The sequence below is a fragment of the Phyllostomus hastatus genome, unplaced genomic scaffold (assembly GCF_019186645.2).
Source record: "Phyllostomus hastatus isolate PE091 unplaced genomic scaffold, TTU_PhHast_1.1 phas_contig_1048, whole genome shotgun sequence".
In the NCBI taxonomy this organism is placed as follows: domain Eukaryota; kingdom Metazoa; phylum Chordata; class Mammalia; order Chiroptera; family Phyllostomidae; genus Phyllostomus; species Phyllostomus hastatus.
The window spans coordinates 2,513,027-2,533,786 of record NW_025333513.1 but is presented as its reverse complement, the minus strand read 5'-3'; the positions used below and the strand labels follow the sequence as shown (position 1 = coordinate 2,533,786).

General features: G+C 46.1%; 2 protein-coding genes across 3 annotated transcripts; one reads left to right on the top strand and one right to left on the bottom strand.

Moving 5' to 3' along the window:
• Positions 1–661: 661 nt before the first annotated feature.
• Positions 662–8,629, bottom strand: TAP1 (transporter 1, ATP binding cassette subfamily B member). Of its 2 annotated transcripts, none has more exons than XM_045835527.1 (11): positions 8,496–8,629; positions 6,999–7,113; positions 6,732–6,862; positions 5,616–5,821; positions 4,970–5,167; positions 4,012–4,140; positions 3,665–3,853; positions 2,936–3,109; positions 2,521–2,683; positions 2,049–2,185; positions 662–1,264 (listed from the first exon to the last, which is right to left on the bottom strand). In XM_045835527.1, exons 2-11 carry the CDS (start codon positions 7,106–7,108, stop codon positions 1,052–1,054), a joined length of 1,650 nt encoding a protein of 549 aa, XP_045691483.1. In that variant the 5' UTR covers positions 7,109–7,113; positions 8,496–8,629; the 3' UTR covers positions 662–1,051. The 2 variants fall into 2 exon arrangements, with proteins under 2 accessions (XP_045691483.1, XP_045691476.1); XM_045835520.1 differs by lacking the exon at positions 8,496–8,629 and adding an exon at positions 7,595–8,397.
• Positions 8,630–8,712: 83 nt separating this feature from the next.
• On the top strand, positions 8,713–13,475 carry PSMB9 (proteasome 20S subunit beta 9). Its single transcript, XM_045835560.1, has 6 exons — positions 8,713–8,867; positions 10,634–10,701; positions 11,418–11,549; positions 12,212–12,341; positions 12,587–12,728; positions 13,297–13,475. Exons 1-6 carry the CDS (start codon positions 8,808–8,810, stop codon positions 13,422–13,424), a joined length of 660 nt encoding a protein of 219 aa, XP_045691516.1. The 5' UTR covers positions 8,713–8,807; the 3' UTR covers positions 13,425–13,475.
• The last annotated feature ends 7,285 nt before the right edge of the window (positions 13,476–20,760 follow it).

The following is a 20,760-nucleotide window of genomic DNA, read 5'->3' as shown; positions in this document are numbered from 1 at the left end:
ACTCTACACCTTTCCACGTGGCCTTTCATACGGCTTCTCGGGGTTCAGCGGTCTCCCAAACTTGTAGCCACCCACAAGAACTGCCGTTTCTGCCCAAACCTCCTAGCTTAATTCTTGCTTGACTGAGCAAAGCAGAGTTTAAAACTCCTCTAAACCCCGCCTCTCTTTGCAACCTGTGCTGGCCTAATCTGCCCAGCAACTGTTACCGTCACATACCATGACCCTCCCTAATTGGGATTTTCTAGATAACCCTGGCCACTGTGCTGAGGCTTGCCAGACAGGTGCCACTTCGGTGGCGCTGCCGGTGGAACCCTATACGAAAGGACCTGAACAGCGAAGTGAAGCGTGGAGTCCTCCCCTCGCATACTTGCGCTTCCTGTAACCGCGCTGGCCCTTACCTTCCACCTTAGAAAGGCCATAGCTGTGAGCGCTGCTGCTAGTACCTTAGAAGGCGCCATATCCCAGTCTGGCCCATCCTTGGGGTTGGGCATGGGGGGATTGGGAAGTGGAGGGGCAACCATAGGATACAGAACACTTAAGGGAAAAGATGGCTCACACTGGGCTGTGAAACACGGAGGATACTAAAGAGAAGACGCCAGGCTCCTGAAACGTGCGCTGCGGAAGTCAGCGAGTCATTTGGTGCGCTGAAAACGCAAGAAACCACAGTACAAAACACCAATTTTATTATAAATACCAAAAAATCTACAAGGTACTTATGGGCCAGCATATATATGCCTTTGGTTTCATTAGCACTAGCTGATCTTCCCTTTCTTTATATTATAAATATTTTCAGAATGCTATCCACACTGACCCTGGCTGTCCACTTAGTTATACTAAGGAATTAGTTATAAACAGGTTTTCTTCCAGGGAATCTGTTTTTTCAAGAGGATCTTCAAGACAGGGTAATATTCATGGCAGAATTTCAAGTATCACCTAGAGGGGGTCATTTTAGGATGTCACTCCTGACAACTCTGTGACTCTGGTAAGATCTTAGTTCCCAAATTCTCCAGTATACAAAGGAGGAAAAAAAGAGAGGGCAATGAGAAGTCTTTCATTCTGGAGCACCTAACCCACCAGGAGCCTGCACCATCATCGAGTAGTGTTTCCTGTTCTTCATGAGCTGCTGGTGCTTTCCTGCCTCACAGATGGTGCCTCCTTCCAGGAAGAGGATGTGGTCAGCCTGTTCCACCAAGCTGAGACACTGGGTGATGAGAAGCACAGACCGGGAGCACCGCTCAGGACTTTGATAGAGGAGCTGCTCCACCTGAGAAAGGACATGGACTCTGTCAGAGCTGGGGACCACTCCCTGCCCAGGGAGACATGTTTTTCCTGAGCCAGGACAGACCTCACCAGGATCACTGCCATTTGTGTCAACAACCCCATGGGATGGGGGTCAAAGAAGACTCAGTTCTGAGTGTTTCTCTGTAAAATCTTTGATTTGTTAAGGACTTTACATGAGGAGGCAATGGTGGAATAAAAGTCAGAGCCCTAGGGTAAAACTAATAAGAAAAGAGAAAATGGTATTAAACAGTGTTTCTACCTATGGACTGGGAATTTTTATATTGTTTTAAAGAAATATAACTTAGTGGTAAAGGGCATGAGCATTCAAGTTAGGGACTTGAATTTGGGTCCAGGATCTGCTACTCAACAGATGAATGCCATTAGACAGGTTATTCAACCTCTCTTAGCCTCCATTTCATCCTCTGCAGAAAGAGGATGGCAGCGCCCAGCTCACTGGCATTCACGATGAATAAACGAGTGAGACAGTGCATGCAATGGGCCCAGTAGCATGCCTGGCAATGGTATAAGCTCAGTTAATATTAATATTGATATTAGGATGTTTTTCCTTTACTTCTGGCTTCAGAAATCCTGAGAATGCAGATACTTTCTTGTAACTGGTTTTACATATCTTGGGGAGAAGCTAATAGAAGCTGAGAATTGCAAGGACCAGTTTGAATTATTATGATGTTAATATAACTAACGTGACATGAGAGAAGGAAGGAAGGATGATTGGTGGGATACTGGCATTAAGAAGAGGACTGTCTCACCCATAACTGGTTGTTTGCATCCAGGGCACTGGTAGCATCGTCTAGGATGAGTACACGTGGTTTTCGGATCAATGCTCGAGCCAAGGCCACTGCCTGTCGCTGACCCCCTGATAGCTGGCTCCCAGCCTCGCCTACCTCTGCACAGACAAGAACCAAGGTGACAGCTGGATAACCACATGTAGACCCATTCTCTACTTATACACACACACAGGCACACACCCCGAGGACTGCACCACCCAAGACAAAATATGACAAAGAATCATGGAACAAGGAGTACGTGGATGCAGTTGGACAGGGGAGACTCTGGGAAAGTGGAGGAGTTCTGAGGATGTGTGGATGAAGGAACCATGGGAACAAGATCTTAAAACTTCAAACTGATGTCAGTGGGATGAGAAGAACTGATGAATAAACACAAGACTACTGGAGTTTCAAGGTCCAGATGCCTGGGTGGTGACAAGAGTGGAGAGAGCACCTGTGCTGTAGCCCTGAGGGAGTTCAGAGATGAAACTGTGGGCCCTGGACTCCACTGCAGCAGCTATGACTTCCTCCATAGTTGGCTTCTGGATCAGGCCATAAGCGATATTTTCTTGGAAACTTCTTCCAAATAACACTGGTTCTTGCCCCACTGCAGCTACCTGGGAAAAAATATGATGAAGAGTCAAGGAACAAGGAATATTGGAGTAGTTGTATAGAAATTAGAGGCTCAAAATCTGCACTGGTATCTTACCACAAAATGACACACTCTCCCTCCTAACCACATTCCCATCTCCACCCAAGGTCTCCCATCATTCCTTAACCCTCCTTTCAGAGTATTCAGTGAGTGCTTAGTGAGAATATTCTTCTTACTTGGTGCTCCCCACCCTTCCCCAGACCACTTTTCTGCTCACCTGTCGGTGCAGGTAGTGGTGTTCATATTGGGGCAGGGGCTTCCCATCCAGCAGCAGCTTCCCCTCAGTAGGCTGGTACAGGTTCTGCAGCAGGGCGGCCACTGTGCTCTTCCCAGACCCATTGGGACCCACCAGTGCTGTCACCTCACCAGGACGCAGGGTGAACGTCAGCCCCTGGGTGCCAGAGGATCAATCACACATTAAGAGGCAGCCTGAGGCCCCTAGATCTGAGGATGTCACTGTCTGTTACATCACATGATGTCTTACCACAGGGGGAAAAGGAGCAAAATGAGGAAATACAGTCTCTCCTACCCTCCCACATGCACACAGTAGGGATGGAAGATGAAACTGAGACAGGAACAAAGACTAAGCACCACCATGCCACACACTTGCTATCAGATACCATGAGAAAACAGGAAAAATTCACATTCAAAATCACAAAAGACAAGAAATAGGAATGATAGGAGGCTGGAGGCCAAATTTTGCTTTAGCAATTCCTTAGGATGTGAGAGCTTCCTCCCTGAGAGCCTCCTCTGCCATTCCCCTTAGAAACCCAAACTGGTTCTTCAATTTGGGGCAGTTTTATGGAATAGGTGATGCCCATCTTTGCCTTTGAGGGGCTAGGAAGGATCTCTCTGTATCTGGTTAAGCAGGCTGAAGGGAGAAAGACAGTTTAGGATGGTAGAGTGAAAGAGTGGGTGGTGGAATGCAAGGACTGGGAGGTTATACCTGCAGCACTGGGACATCTGGGCGGTTGGGGTAGGCGAAAGAGACATCCTGGAACTGAACAAGACCCTCCAAGTTTGCAGGAGTCAACACACCACTGGCTGGGTAGCAAGGGATCCGGTCCATGTACTCAAATATTTTCTCTGAGGAGCCCACAGCCTTCAGCACACTGGGGTAGGTGGAGAGCAGTACCTGGAAGGGAGTCATGAATAGTGAGTGGCAGAGGCACCTAATCTACTTGCCAGGGGTTATGTGATACAAGAAAGGTAAAGAATGGAAGGAGAGTGACACGGATGGTGATGGAAGAAGAGAAGGAGGAGCACCAGGGAGTGAAACTGGAAGTAACTCACCTCAACGGCTGTGGTGAACTGCATCTGGTAGAGGACAAATGTGACAAGGTTCCCACTGCTCACAACCCCACTTGTCACCAGCTGCCCGCCAATATAGAGGATTACCACCTTCAGCAGCATCCCTGAGATCTGTGGAGAAACCACAGAGAAAAGGGATTGTGGTAGAAATCTAATGAAGAAAGAACCAGAATCCTTAGCATTAAGGAGATATAAAGTTCCTTTCCCCCCAGTGATGGCAGGAGGCTCAACTAGAAGGAAAGAATGAACCACAGGGACCCATGGAGTCTTATTCAATTACACATGGTAGAAGTCATCGTTATCACCACCACCATAACTATTATCGCCTTGTTTGGGGAGCATTTTGCTCTTCAAAAAAGGCTTCCATGAATAATCTAACATTTGTATCAAGAGCTCTATAAACAAGGTTAAGTGTATACCATTTTTTAAAGTGACGAAACAGTCTCGGAGAAGATAAGTTACAAGGCCATGGTCACAGAGTTAGTGAATGCAGCACCAAGCCGGGAACTTGTGAATGCTGGTCTAGTTCTTTTTTGAGGACATCACAGATGCCACCCCATGCTTGGCTCTGCTACTTCCATGGCTCTCACTAGCACATCCACACAGTCCCAGCATGAGGCAGGCCCAGATGTAGGAATTTGTGGCTTATTGAACAACCCCTGAGAAACAAGGGGAGGTCCTAGCACTGGAAGACATGGCATCTTCCTAAAAGGGGGTTGGGTAGTTTTGTCTATCACAATGAGAGGAAGCCTTCTAGCCTAAAAAGGGAGTGTGGGTCAGGAACACTGAGTAGGGTGACTGAGCCTCAGATTGCTGGGATGAGAACACTGAACCAACCATTGCCCAGGGGAAGAGGAGTGTGGAGCAGGGTCACAGAAAAGGGAATGGACCCAAGGCACCCTGGGGACAAGGGAAAGGGCATTCATCTCCAGGTGCTCACACTGGTAGTCCAGAGGTTAACTGCATAGGCCAGGGCCTCTTTCTGGTTGAGTGCCTTCATTTCCTGCTGTTTTTGCCTGAACTTCTGGGCCTCACCCTCCTCGTTGGCAAAGCTCCGGACTGTAGGCATAGCTGACAAAACTTCAATGGCCACCTGGCTGGACTTTGCCAGAGATTCCTGCACCTGTGCTGCCAGTACCTGTGGAGACATAGACAAGAGATGCCACACAGGATTGGCAAACCACAAAGAAACTAGTATCTGGGTTACCTGGTTAAAGGTTAAAGGTGAGAAGAGGCAGAGGGGCAGGAGAGAAGTAAAAGAGACACAGATCTACCCCTTGGATAAAAAAGGGATCCAGAAGAGAAGAAAATGACTCGGGAGGTTGATGGCAGGGGTGGTGGGGGCAGTGGTGGGAATCATATTCTTGAGATTAGCTTAGCAATCATGTTCTTAAAGACTAGTTGTGGGCAGAAGTTAGAAGACACTGAGAATATGAAGAGCAACACTCCCACTGAGTGTGGGGACACAGACTACAGAGACAAGGAGTCCATGAATGGAGAATCACTGAGGTGCCAGGAAAGAAATCTGAGAGAAACTGAGTGGGAGATGAGAGTCTGTGTAGGTTGAGGCAATTCCCTGGACATACCTGGTACCACTTCCCCAGCTTCTTAGGCAGGAGGAAAAGCAGAGGCAAGGCAACTAGGGTGACGACGGTGAGGGACAGTGATCCCCAGAGCATGAGCCCCAAGAGACACAGCCCCCGCACCAGGTACCACAGCAACAGGCTCAGCTTCTCACTCAGAGACTCGCTCAGGGTGGACGTATCCTCTGTTATCCGAGATGTGATGGCTCCTGCCAGGGGTGAGTGGAGTGACTGAGGGTCTCAGAGGAATGAGAGGGACTGGCAGTGAGCCAGGATGCCAGGGGGAGGGGTGTCAACATGGATTTCTAAGGGGGATGGGGAAAAGAAAGTCAGGGATATAGGGAAGTTCTGAGATTTCAATACAGGGAGAGTGTGTTAGAGCGGGAAAGTCTAGCTAAAAGCCTTCATTTAACTATACAGAAACTGACACCCATGTAAATTCCCACTTCTAGGAAGATTTGTGTTCCTTGAACTTGTGCATCCCCCTCTGCACACATAGGCTGGGATAGCTTAAGTTGATCATGTGACAGAGCTGGAGAAAAAGGAGGGTCCTGCTGGACAGCAGTCCAGGACCTGTGATACTGATGACTTCTACCGAATAAGACTCCATGGGCCTCTATGGTTCATTCCTCCTTTCTACTTATTGAGCCTCCAGCTGTATGTAGGCAGAAAGAGACTTTTTATTTCTGTAATGCTAAGAATTCTGGTTCTCTGCACCCCTGTTAGATTTCTACCAAGCACTGAATTCGAAATTGAAAAATGGGTTTGGTCCCCAAGTTCATCTCTAACCATACGTGACCATGCACATTTCAGCATTTAGAGTCTAGGCCTCAGTTTCCTTTTCTGTAAAATGAGGAACTTGGGCTCTGTGATCTCAAAATTTCCAGGGTTGCCAATTCTTCTAAATACACATATAGTGGTAAATTTATGTAAAAGTCTTGGGTGGAAACCCAGTTTTTTTCTGAAGGCAAAGAGTGCAATGTTGTGCCCTGGAGGTACACCAGGAATAAGAAATGACAATGTCTATGTGTGAGAGGGAGATCAAGGCTGTAAGTAAAAGGGGACCCATGGGGATATAACTAATATGCAGATGTATAAAAAAGGAGTTCCAGAAGAAACCTGTTTGGTTCTGTTGGAAAAACTCTGTTTCCTGGCGGAGGACGGCACCGAACACCTCGCCCTGCAAGCGGCTGTGCACGTGGCCCATGGTGCTGTTGTAGATCCCATCACCCACGAACTCCAGCACTGCACTAGAGAGAGACAGAGACAGAAGGTGGAGGGTCAGGGCGTGTTCGAGGAGCAGGGGGAAGGTTCCCACAGAAGTACACTTCGGAGGGCACTTTTTCAGAGTCCCCCATTTTCAGCCTTCCCCCGCGGGCCGCAGACCTGGCTATGGTGAGAATGGACATGAGAATTATGTTTCGAGTGAAGGCAGCGGCTGTCTTATCTTGTAGAATCCAGTCAGTGAGGCGGCCGGTGAAGAATGGAATGGCCATCTCGCCTGGGGAGGGAGAGGAGAGACGTGTCAGTCACAAACATCAAGTCTCAGCAGGTCAGCCAGGATCAGTCTGGCCCAGCGCAGCCCTCTTCCACCCTTCACCCACGTCCGGGAGGGCGGCGCAGGAACAACGCAGAGAGCAGGACCTTGCGCCTGAACAGGCCTCCCTGGAACTCGCAGTCCTGGGGCCCCGTCAGACCCTTACGAGTTGAATTAGGAAGCCTAGAGGTCATGGAGCAAGATGCACGTGTATGAAAGACGCTGCCCGAGAGGAAAGGCCCTGCCCCGGGCGGTCAAATGAAGCAGTGTCTGGAGTCCTGACTCCTGACTCCCGCCCGGTCCGGAGCTGGCATCCTCAACGCCGGAGCTGGGTCGTCTTCCCCCAATCCACATTTCCCAGAACTCACTAACCTATCTCACTGACCATGACTCTTGATTCCTGCCCAGTCCCCCAGCGCTCGTCCCTCTCCCCTGAATCCCTTACCAAGACAGGAGAGGATCAATAGGACCAGAAAGGGCGGGAGGCGGCGTATCTCTGAGCCCAGGCAGCCTAGAAGCCGACGCACAGAGTCTCCTGAACTGCCGCGACATCCCCGCACCCAAAGGCTCCTAAGTTTATGCCACAGGGCAGCTGCGGGCAGTGCCGCCGCATAGCTTAGGGCGAAGACGTCGAGGCGACTTCCCCAGTGCAGTAGCCCGGTGCTGTCGGCGTCCCTGGCGCCTCTCCACGAGCTCAGTTCACGGAACAAGGCAAGTCCCGGCAGGGCCAAGCCCAAAGCCGCCGCCAGTGGCTCCAAAGAAGGCAGCCATCCCTGGACTCCTCCGCTTTCACTCTTGGTGCCAGCTGTGGCCCCGAGGACCCCACGGGCCCCCAGCCACAGCCCAGCCCAGCGGCTCAGGCCCACCACCCAGACCCGGAGCAGCGGCAAAGCGGCGGGCACCAGCAGGGACGATACTCTGGGCAGCGCCGGCCGGAGCAGCACCCAGTCGGCGAGAAGCAGCAGGGCTGCCCCCAGCCACGCGAGGGAAGCTCGAGAGAGGCAGAGGCACCCGCACGGAGCGGGGGACCCTGAGCTAGCCATTGCGCGCCGGGATCCCGCCGGGCCCGGGACTCTCTGCGGTCCCGGCTGGGCTGGAGTCTCGCTGTGCTGCCAGAGTCCCCTCCGGGGCGCGCGGGGGCGGGCGGGGACGCGGGACTGGCGAGGGAGAAGGGCGGGCCGGGCCGCTGCTCCCGGAAAGTCCCGGGAACCGGCTCAGCCTAGTGGCGCTGGCTAGAAGCGAGCGGTTTAGGGGAAAGAGAAAATGAAAGCGCCTTGGGCTCACTAGACCCTCCCACTAACGACGTGCCAGCCCAGACTATCTTAGAAAGGGCGTGGAAATCAGACCTGAGGTTCTGGGGAGCAGCGTCGGTGCTCTCCCTTCTCCATCACTCACACCCGCCCCTCCTCCTTTCCTGGCTGCCTCTAGCTAACCCACTCGTCCAGACTTTCCTACCCCAGCCTCAGGGCGGGGCTCTTTGGTCACCAGTCTCCAGGCAGAACTGCCCCACACAGGTTAGCGCCTAGGTGCTAGCCTCACTGAGAGGACTTTGGCGCCCCCTGGCGGGCGTGGCGAAGGGGCGGGGCTGCAGGCTGCTCGCTGCGCACAGTCCCAGGTCAGAACTCAGTGCCCCGGGCAGCGAGGAGTGCGGCGCCGTGATGCTGCGGGCGGGACCACCAACGGGGGATTTACCCCGGGCCGGAGAAGTCCACACTGGGGTAATCAGTCTGGGCTTGAGAGTTAGCAGAAGGGTGGAGGAGGTGGAGCGACTGGGGGCTCTGGAAGCAACAAGGAGTGAATGCGGAGACTAACAACAGTGAGGTGGTAGCTTGTAGACCTCAGTGCCCCAGTCACCGCAATGAATATAGGGCGTTTGTGTTCCGAAGGGGATCATCTAGGGGCCCCCGAGGGGTCTGGGCCCGCGAGGCTGGTGGAGAAGGGGGTTCTTTGGCGCTTAGCTGGAAGCTCTAAAGCGCTTTCGCTTTCACTCTAGCTAGAAAAAGGGGTGGTTAAACCTAGACAGGAGATTAGAGACGGTTCAAAGAGATAAGGAAATGGTGCCCCGGGTGAAATAGGACAGCATTTGGGAGAGGGTAATACGGGCACTGAATGAGAAGGGCCAACTCATCACGCAGACTTTTGATAAACTGGCACCTGGGTAATCATGGCCCCAGCACTGGTAATGGGGGTTCCATGTGAGACGGTGGTGCTCTTTTCCAGCTTGGCCCAGAAGGGTGCCAGCTCCCATCCCTGCCCACTGCCGTGCACGTGCCGGGGACTTTGCCGGAGGGGTGGGGGATGGCAGCCCAACGCTGGCTGGCTTCTGCTCCCAGACTACTGCCACCGCCTTCTCTTGGGGGCACTTTGTTACAGAGGATTAACCCTGAGGGTGTGGTTGCCCCTGTCCTCTGGGCCTCTATTCAGTAAATCAGTAGGTAAATCAGTGTTCAGGAAAGCACTGCTTGGACAGTAGACAGTATCCCTGAGAGCCAGAGTAATTTACAGAGTGGTGAGAAGTTAGAAAACCTCCCATTGCTGCCAATGGGCTGTAGAAAGTAGGAAATAGAAGCCCATCGGGACATGGCAGTTAGACCTGGATTCTAGTCTCAGGTCTGCTATTAATTATGTGACCTTGGACAAGTCACTTACCTTCTCTGACTCAGTTTCTTATTTGAACCGGGGATCTTTAAGGCTTTTTCCAACTCAATGAAAGTGGGAAAAGTCTACCTTTATCCTCCTTTACACTTCCTTAATTTCTTTTCTTGACCTGGAAAAGTCAGCTCAAACTCTTCAAATCATTTCTTGGTACAGATCTCTTCTCCTGACTGCTGAGTATCTGTTTACCTCTTCGTCAGAAATCCTTGAATGAAATCTTTGTTTTAAACTGCCTCATGTGCTTTCCTGCTTTCCTCCTTCCTTAAGACACTGCCCTGCTGACCACGGCCCCCCTCAATGTTTTCCTGTGTTCATTAAATTGACGGGCTCAATCCTAATTAAGAAGGGTGTGGGTGGAGGGTTCTGGGCCCAATATAGACCTGAACTTGTTTCCAAGGTCACAGTAGTTGCTCTGTCGGGTCTGTACCACATCTGCACACATACAAGCACATGTGGAGATTGTAATTCACTTGTGGGGCTGCCTCGCTGGTGCTTCGAAGGGCCCCCTGAACCAGACTTCTGCCTCTAGGAGCCTCATCCCCACCTCTCTCTTTGCAGTGGGAAGGATTCCACTCAGAAGGTTGGGGCATACGCTGCAGTCCCTCCTGTGCTGCACCACGGCCAGGCTGTGGCACTCCCTTGCATCCAGGAGGGACAATGGAGAAAATGGGAAGATGGAGAAAAGTCCTATACTGGGAGTCAGATCTGGCCTGAATAAATGTGTGGCCTTGAGCCAGTCCCCTCCCCTCTCTGGGAATGTTCCCTCACCTCTGACCTGAGGGAATCAGGGCTCTTCTTACTCTGACATCCATTCTCTGTGTCTCTGCAGACAACCATTATGGCAGTAGAGTTCCATGGAGGTGTTGTGGTGGGTTCTGATTCTCGGGTGTCTGCAGGGTAAGTACCAGTGAAGGTATATGTTTTGGAAATAAGCTAAGGGCCCCAAATATGCAGGTTTTTACCCATTCATGAAGAGCATGTTGAACTAGAACTCTGGAGAAATGGAGTTAACCTTTCAGAAAGGTCACTATAATAAGATATTGGGTGGGTGGGTACTTGGGTCTCTGAATTCACGGAGAAGAGCCATGACCTGAATGCTGTGTGGCCTGTCCCTGGAGGGAACAGGGTCTGAGAAAGGGATACAGATAGAGACCTGAGGGGCCTGCCATCCATCTATATTTAGAGATAGAAAAGATGGTTCTGACAAGCAGGTATCCTGGTTTCTCATCTGCCACATGTTGAACTAATTGTGTCTTTCTCCCTCCTTGCCAGTTTCCTCACATGAAAAATGAATATGATATTAGAGCAATATTACTTTATGTTCCATAGAACACATAACTTCCTCAGGATGGTTAACAGTAAAGAAAAATTGATAAGAGTAGCATTATTCTTAACTTAATATTTTTTATCTTATTATAAAATCTAAGCCTGAACATAAGTGTAATTTTGGTTACTTGCAGTGGTTCATTTACTTGAGATGATGTTTGGCTTCCTGCTTTAATCCAAGCATTAAATTGCATGCACTCGTGCTGTTCTCCCGTCAAATAAATTTGGGAAACACTGGACGCTCTCCTGAAACTCTAATGTTGATGATTGTTGACTCCTCTCTACAGACAGGCTGTGGTGAACCGGGTGTTTGACAAGCTGTCCCCCTTACACGATCGCATCTACTGTGCGCTCTCTGGTTCGGCTGCCGACGCCCAGGCTGTGGCCGACATGGCTGCCTACCAGCTGGAGCTCCATGGGTATGAAGCTTTGGGGTCCTCACACTACCCCTGCTGGAGCTCCCCCAACCAGTGGACCCCCATACAGTGAGCGCCCTGTTCCAGGAGCACTGCACTGGAAACTTAAAGAAAAATTCTGGTTTTAACTCCTGCTTTTATTAACTTTTAACTGGCACTTGCATGTCTCCAGGCTGATTCCCACATCCATAAAGTGGAGATAATAGTACCTACCCAACTCACCAGATAGTTATTTTGAGAATCATATGATAGATGTGAAGGCAGTTTGAAAACTGTACATCACTATCCTAATATAAATAATGAGGGAGAAAATGATGATATGGCCCATGTATCATGTCACCCTATGGGAAACCAAGGCCACTGGGGTGGAAGTAATGCTTATCTGCTTTTACCCACAAGGACAGGGCTCTGGTAGCCCAGAGAGTCATATCACTGGGCAGGGAGCAGGTGGCGGGTGGAACAGGGTAAAGGAGGGGAACGGCTGAAATCTTCTTACCAGTTGATGGTGTGGTTTGATTCCCCTGCACATGTGGGAGGGGAGCTGGAGTTTGACCCCTATTGCAGCTACAGGTTTCAGGTGTCACTTGGCAAGGCAGATGATAATGGCACACAAGGGTAGAACAGCAGGAAATTATATTGACCCTTCTTTCTAACATTTCCTTCAGGATGGAACTGGAAGAACCTCCGCTTGTTCTCGCTGCTGCAAACGTGGTGAGAAATATCAGCTACAAATACCGGGAGGATCTGTCTGCACACCTCATGGTAGCCGGCTGGGACCAACGCGAAGGTGGCCAGGTGAGTCTCTCGCAGTGCACTCTCTCCCTTGGGATTCCCCACTCCTCTCGAGAGGGAGCTGGAGGTCATTTGTCCATCTAGCATTGAGTTCCAAAGACTCTGCCTCTAAAAACATGGGACAGTCTGCACTGATGGGGGTAGGAGATGCTGATGCTTCACTGCAGATCATGGAGACCACCTGCTTGTCTCAGTGGCAAGAAGAGGATTGGTGCTTCTTTAGTCTGACTTGAGGATGCCTCCCCCAGGTATATGGAACCCTGGATGGAATGCTGACTCGACAGCCCTTTGCAATTGGTGGCTCTGGGAGCACCTATATCTACGGCTATGTGGATGCAGCATATAAACCAGGCATGTCTCCTGAGGAGTGCAGGCGCTTCACCACGGATGGTAATTAACCAAGTGAAAGGGTACCAGGGGAAGGGGTTCTAACGTGGGAAGGATGTAGAGTAGGAGGAACAGGAAGAGGAATATGTCGGGTGACCATTTAATTTAATGTCCAAACTGGGACACTTTTGAAAGTGAAAGGGGGCAGAACAAATGCTAAACTATATAGATGGGACTTCAGGACAAAGTTCTGTGTGCATCAAGTTAAGATAAGTGGTTACTATAAGAACCAGTGGTGTGCTGGAGCTGTCTTGGGCTAGCTCATGAGAGCCAACTGTCAAATATTCAAGGATTTGGGAGCTTCTGCTTAAGCTATTTATAACTTGAAATGGATCATGGTAGGAATATTGAGACCATGGACATTTGGAGATATTTCATATAAGGTAGGATTTGGATTTTTTTTTTGCTTTTTTTTTTACTTTTAAGTTGGTTTATTAACACACCACCTAATATGCCTCTCTAGGAGATGGGTTTTGAGGTCAGAAGGTGGTAGTAGGCATATGGACAGGAGGGGAAGGAAATGACTTTTGAAGTTGAGCCATTCTCTCTCTCCAACTTTAATCCTCTGCAGCTATTACTCTGGCCATGGGCCGGGATGGCTCTAGTGGGGGTGTCATATACCTGGCCACTATTACAGCTGCTGGTGTGGACCATCGAGTGATCCTGGGCAATGAGCTGCCGAAATTCTATGACGAGTGAATCTTCCTCAGATGCCTCTCCTTATTTTGTAATAAACTCTCCAATAAGTGACCTAGCCTGGTTAATGGGAAATGGGTATTCAGAGAAATGAAGCTTAGGGGAGGGGCTCCTTCCACCCCAGGTGTCAGCATACCCTTTTTATCCTTTTGCCCCCAGGTCTAAAACGTCTTTCCCAGGAAAAGGGTGGGGAGTGTACCAGAAAGAGCCTCATACATGGCAGGTCATCATGTACTGAGTGATATTGAAACAATATCAATAAAAATTCATTCTGACACCCCAAGGATGAGGGTGGAAGTTGAAGAGTAGGGATTCATCCCTTTAAGGCTAATTTTCAAGCCTTAAATTAGGCCAGCGATTTTCAAGTGGTGTGCCACAGCAACCAGTGTGTGGCAAGAGTTTTTAAAACATGCAATACCTCCCCATTTTAGTCAGGGGCATGGACCTCTTTTTCCTTAGATTGTCAAATTTAAAAAATGGCAACAGCCAACACAACAATAACCATTAGGTGTGAATGAATCAAAGTTATACTATTTTTTGTCAGATCAGGAAAAATATATTTTTCGGTGTGCCACAGAATTTTGGTAATTGGTTTATATGTGCCATGAGGTGAACAAGGCTGAAAACCGCTGGCCTAGCCTGAGAGGTAGATAAGACAGCGACACACATGAGAGGTCACTAAGGGCACCAGCAGCCTCACCCAGAAAAGACTTTCTTTCATAATGCATACATTTACACTAGATCTCAGCACATGATAAATGCTTAGACTTTCTTAAAAAACATTTCAAGCCCTGGCTGGCATAGCTCAGTAGATTGAGCACAGGCTGCGAACCAAAACATCGCAGTTTCAATTCCCAGTCAGGGCACATGCCTGGGTTGTGGACCACGTGCCCAGTGGGGGCCATGTGAGAGGCAACCACACATTGATGTTTCTCTCTTTCTCCCTCCCTTCCCCTCTCTAAAAATAAATAAATAAAATATTTTTTAAAAAGGCATTTCAAAGGGGCACTTGTGAATTTCAAATGATAATAACAACCAAACAAATCTAAATTTATTAAACCAGTCATTTGCTAAATGCTTATAAACTTTATCTCTTAGAACCCAAACAAAAAAGCCTGTATGGTGTCAGCTGATGGTTGTTGGAGCCAATTCAACGCCAATAGGAACTCTCAGATGGGGTGCAGTGAAGGATATTTTATTCAGTGCAAACAGCTCACTGACGATACAGCACAGCTGTGGAACTGCTCAGTTGTGATACAGCATGGCTGGAAAGCCACCTTGGGGCTAGGCCCCTCTCCAGCTAGTCAGCTCAACTCTGTCCTGGTCCAGTCAACCCTGTCCTGGTCTTCTCTGGGGAAACAGACTTCAGTCTTGGGTGGGAAGGGGAGCTGCTTTATATTGACACCAAGTCCCACCTGGCCCCTAGTCCCTGACTAGTCCATCCTCATGCAAATAAGAACTCCAAATCCTTAAAATTTGATTGGTCTAAAAGACACTGTACTGATTGGTCAGAATAGAACCACTCTGATTGGTCAGAGCTGTGCAGCTCCAATTGGACAGGAAAAACTTCGGTTCTTTTGGTTAAAACAGGATTCCAGGGACTCCTTTATAAGGGCTGGCTCAGATGGCAGGAAGACAGTGTAGGCCCCTCCCTGAAGTGCATTTTGTGCAGAGGTCCCTCTGCAGAAAGCCTACTAGGCATTGCTTTTTTTTTTTTTTTTTTTAATTTGAGCCCAGTTAGCCACCAGGAGCCCTTCTTAGTAGGTGTCTTTTTTCTCAGGGTTCACAATAGGTCCTACTACTACTTCTGTTTAAGGACAGATTGGGCTTAGAAAGAGCAAGTCACTTGACCAAAGTCATAGCAAGTTCAAAAGCTGCAATCTGCCTTTCCTCCCAGTACATAAAGCTTCCCATTCCCTCAAGCTTCATATATCATCTCCTCCTTGAAATCAGCAATTAGCCAAGCACATTAGTTACCACTTAGGAAACTGAAGTTGTTACCAGATGCTTGAGTTAACTGTATTAAAGAAGCCGAGTTCTGGTCCTATCTTTGCTGTGCACTTCCTGAGTGACAGCACAAATTATTTCCCGCTGGGGCCTTCATTGCCTCTTCTGTCAAATGAAATTGTTGAGTGACTTCTACTGCGGTTTACTGCTTTGACATTCAATGCCAGCTTGCTAGTAAGTGAGCAGTGAAGAGATACCCGAGGACTTAGAAATCTTAGTAGGCTCCCTCAGAAGCTCTGTCTGCTTGTCTTTCTGGACCTCAGGCTAAACATACAAATTCAAATTACCCTAAAAACAGTCTTATGCCCTTGACGGGAGGATCTAAAATTACTAAATCCTTGAGTTCTTTCTAGCCATGATATTTAATTTATTTTAAAGTTTAAAATAATAGTTTAGAAGCCCACGTCACCTAGTGATCACAACTAGGAGCTGGAGAGCAGACAAAATCAAGTACTAAAGGACTCTGAAAAAGAAACCAAAGCAGATTGTGAAGAGTCAACACTTGAAAAGCCAACTTCCTGGGGTGGTTTTCAATTGTTTTTCCTCTTTCTTCTCATGGTCTCCAGTGAGAGCTGCAGTGCAGAACCAGGAGACATCCCTTGTTCTGGCCAAAGGAAATGAGAAAAGGGATCCTGTGGGTGGGAGAGGGTAGGGGAACCTCCAAAACAGGAGTGGGAAGAAGGGGAGTCCCTCGCTCATGAGACATGAACCTCATGAGCACCGGTGACCACTGAGCTGCACAAGCCCGTGACATGCCCGAAACACCACAGCAAAGACTTAGACCTTTTAAAAGCAGAAGGCTGTCTTTTTCTTTATTGGCTAATAAATTATGTTCTTATGCCCCTTATTCCAAAAAGGGCTTATAGCAATTTACAGAGACAGACACAATTTAAAAAGAAGCAAGAGCCGTGGCTGGTGTGGCTCAGTGGATTGAGCTCCAGCCTGCGAACCAGGGGGGTGTCAGTTTGATTCCCAGTCAGGGCACATGCCTGGGTTGCAGGGCTGGGTCCCCGGTCTGGGGGAGTGCTGTGTGGGTGCAAGAGGCAGCGCATCGATGTTTTTCTCCTTCTCTTTCTGCCTCCCTTCCACGCTCTCTAAAAAGAAATGAATAAAATCTTTTAAAAAAAAAGAAGAGAAAAAGAAATTGGAACAAAGAAAAACAAAGTTTAGAAATAAGTGAAGCCAAACAGACTAATGAGTAATCGAGTAAAAGTGATGTTGCACAAAATGCAAAGAAACCAAGAAGGGGGAGGCTTAATATTAGTATTAAACATGCTATTAAGGAGGTAATTTTATTCGTCCTGACTGGGTAGCTCAGTTGATTAGAACCTTGTCCTTGTAGGCCAAGGCTGCAGGTACCATCCCCAGTCAGGGCAAGTACAAGAATCAACCAATGAGTGCATGGATAATTATTACTTAAGAAAATGAAAGGAAAGGAAAGGAAAGGAAAGGAAAGGAAAGGAAAGGAAAGGAAAGGAAAGGAAAGGAAAGGAAAGGAAAGGAAAGGAAAGGAAAGGAAAGGAAAGGAAAGGAAAGGAAAGGAAAGGAAAGGAAAAGAAGCCAAGGGGTAAAACTAATATACATCATACATATTTTTTTTTGAAAAGTGTGTGTTGGAACTGTCTTATACTGGGTAATAAGAGCAGATTGTAAAGTACTCATGAATTTTGAAAGGAAGCTGTTAAGCAGTGGCAGGTGGACCTTGACCGTGGTGAAAAAATTATGCCACAGAAACCAGCAATGCTACCAGTCAGAGCTTCCCCGCCCAGAGAGCCAGATTACCAGGACACACACTTATCAGCCAGCTATAGATGGGTAGGAACCAACTGGCTCTGAGCCACAGGGTAGTGAAAGCAAAGAAAGAAATGAAATTAGGTACAAGATTCAAAAGATTCATTAAGAAATGAAAAGCCATAAAAACATAAAATTTTTCAAGTCACAGATTTACTGAAATAGAATATACACTAGGCCACATAGAAAACTCCAATAAATTCCAAAGTGTTTGTATCCTTGAAAATACCCACATTCTGTGGGTATATTTATATACAGTCTGTGGTCAGACTGTATATAAAATCAGAACTTAAGAACAAAAGGATACCTGATGTTCTCATGGTATGCAAACTAAGAAAAGTGGATAAATTACATGGATTTTAAAAGCAATCATAAAGGAAGTTAACTCATTTAGAGCAAGGTAGTAAAAATGTGACATATCAAACTTTGATACATAACAGCTAAACATGGTTAAAATAGTACTTAGAACTTATAGCTTCAAATATACATTTATTAGAATAAGCAAACTTAAAAGTAAATAACCTAAAAATTCTTCTAAAAATCTAGAATAAGGGCAATTGAGCAAACCTAAAGAAATAAGAGGGAAATTATAAGGATAGAATAGAAAGCAATTCAATAGAGAACAAAACTATGTAGTAAAGACTCACAAAACCCAAAGATGCTTCTTAAAAATTATTTGTGAGATATTCAGACTTAGAACCAGACGGACTATGAATAAAGGAGTGAAAAGAATGAACAAACAAAGTACAGAATGAAAAGGAGGGGATAACCATCAGATATAATAAAGATATGAAAAATAAATGGTTTTATGAACAAGTATATACTAATAAATTTAAAAACCTCTGTGAGATAGCTGATGTAGCTCAGTGGATTGAGCGTGGGCTGGGAACCAAAGTGTCCCAGGTTCGATTCCCAGCCAGGGTACATTCCTGGGTTGCAGGCCATAACCCCCAGCAACCTCACATTGATGTTTCTCTCTCTCTCTCCCTCTCTCTCTCTCCCTCTCTCTCTCTCTCTCTCTCTCCCTTCCCTCCCTAAAAAAAAATAAAATAAATAAATAAAATCTTAAAAAAAAACAACCTCTGTGAGATAGATAAATTCCTAGAAAACTTTAAGCTACCAAAATTGTCAAAAATACAAAATTTGCTATGTCAGTAAACATTGAAGAAATAGAAAAAGTTGTCAAATACCTCTGATAAAAATAATTTGTTAAAAAAAACCTGTCCGGATGGTTTCAAAGGTGAAAAACATCAAACATTCAAGTAATATGCAACTCTTATCCTATATACTTTTCCAGAAAACAGGAAAAAAGAAGATTAAAAGCTGCTCAGCTAATGTAATCTGGCTAGCATAATCTTGATTTCAAATTGAGTTATGGAAAAGTCAAGGAAAGAAAATAGGCCAATTTCACCTTGAACATTGTTGGGAAGAATAAATAATTATTTATGAACTAAATTCAACAGTATTAAAAATAATAATGTTATATCAAGATTAAATGGAGAATTCTTAGAATGAAAAGATACTTCAATATAATAAAATATATCACTGTAAGTCACCATATTCATAAACTAAAGAGGAAAATCCCCCACTTTTCTCAATCAATTTATAAAGTTAAGTATCCATTTATGATTTGTGAAAAAACAGTTAAGGAACCAGGAATCAAATAAACTTTCTTATCTTAGTAAAGGTTATATTCCAAATGATTTATGATGAGCAGCATACTGAATGGAAAAAATCTTAAGTGCACAAGATTAGGATGTGCACTGTAATTACTAGTGAAAGAGCACTGGAGTTCAAGCTGATGCATGAGGAAGGAAAGAGAAATAAGAGGACTGGATAAAACTATTGTTACTTGAAGATTATATAACCATCTAGTTAAAAATAAAAACAACAGAAGCAGCAAACTATCAAAATAACAAAAAATTAACAAGATTTCTAACCATAAGAACAACAAGAAAATTAATAGCATTTCTCTGAATCAGAATAACCAATAAGAAATAGGATATAAATTAGAAATAATTTACAATAGCTAAAAGATTATTAAAGTATTTACTGACTAATTCAAATAAGAATTCATTGAAAAATTTAAAACTCTAAAAAAGTTATTGAATATAACTTCAAATAATAGAAAGTCATTTGGCATTCGTAGATAAGATCATAATATTATAAAGATATCAATTACCCCTCCCAAAACTAATCTTTAAATTGAGTGCAATCCCAATTGAAACTCCATTTGATCTTTTTGAGAAATTTATAAATTTACCCTAAAGAACATATAATAGGCCCTGGCTGGTGTGGCTCAGTGGATTGAGTGCTGGCCTGCAAACCAAAAGGTCACCAGTTCAATTCCCGGTCAGGGCACATGCCTGGGTTGCCGGCCAGGTCCTCAGTAGCGGGCACGTGAGAGGCAACCACACATTGATGTTTCTTTCCCTCTTTTTCTCACTCCCTTCCCCTCTGTCTAAAAATCAATAAATAAGATATTTTTAAAAAAGAACATATATTAGGACAAAGGCCTTCAAATAGCTAAGCAAAACTTTAAGTAAATGCAATGTAAAGAGAAACTTGTCTTAAAAAATATTAAAACAGTATATAAAACATTATATGATTATTATAGCCAATAGACATATGAAAAGACTCTCAACTTCACTAATCATCAGAGACATGCAAATTACAACCACAATGAGATACCATCTCACACCTGTCAGAATGGCTATCATCAATAAATCAACCAACAGCAAGTGCTGGACAGGATGTGGAGAAAGAGAAACACTTTTGCCCTGTTGGTGAGAATGCAGATTGGTGCACCCACTGTGGAAAGCAGTGTGGAGATACCTTGAAAAATTAAAAATGGGTCTGCCTTTTGACCCAGTGATCCTACTTCTGGGAATATATCCGAAGGAACCCAAAACACTAATTCAAAAGAATATAAGCACCCCTTTGTTCACTGCAGTGTTATTTACAATACCCAAGATATAGAAGCAGCCCAAGTGTCCATCAATAGATGAGTGGATAAAACAACTATGGGACATTTACACAATGGAATACAACTACAAAGGAAATTTTACCCTTTGCAACAGTATGGATGAACCTGGAGAACATTATGCTAAGTGAAATAAGCCAGTGAGAGAAAGACAAATACCATATGATTTCACTTGTATGTGGAATCTAATGAACAAACTGAACTGACAAGGAAAATGGGGACAGACTCATAGATGGAGAGCAGGGTGACAGCTAGCTAGTAGGGGAGGAAAAGGGAGGGAGTGGAAGGATTGAACAAAAAGGAAAAAAAGACTCATGGACATGGACAACAGTATGGCAATTGATCAGGGGAGGGAGGTATAAGAGGACTAAATCATAATGAAAAAATACAATAAAGATTAAATTTAAAAAGAGAAAAATCATACTATAAATCCAATAGTTTTCTTTTTATTTTATTTTTTAATTGTTGTTCAAGTACAGTTTTCTGCCTTTACCCCCATTCCAGTCCCACCCCTGCTCTCCCCACCTCCTTCCCATTTCCAACCCCCATTGTTACTGT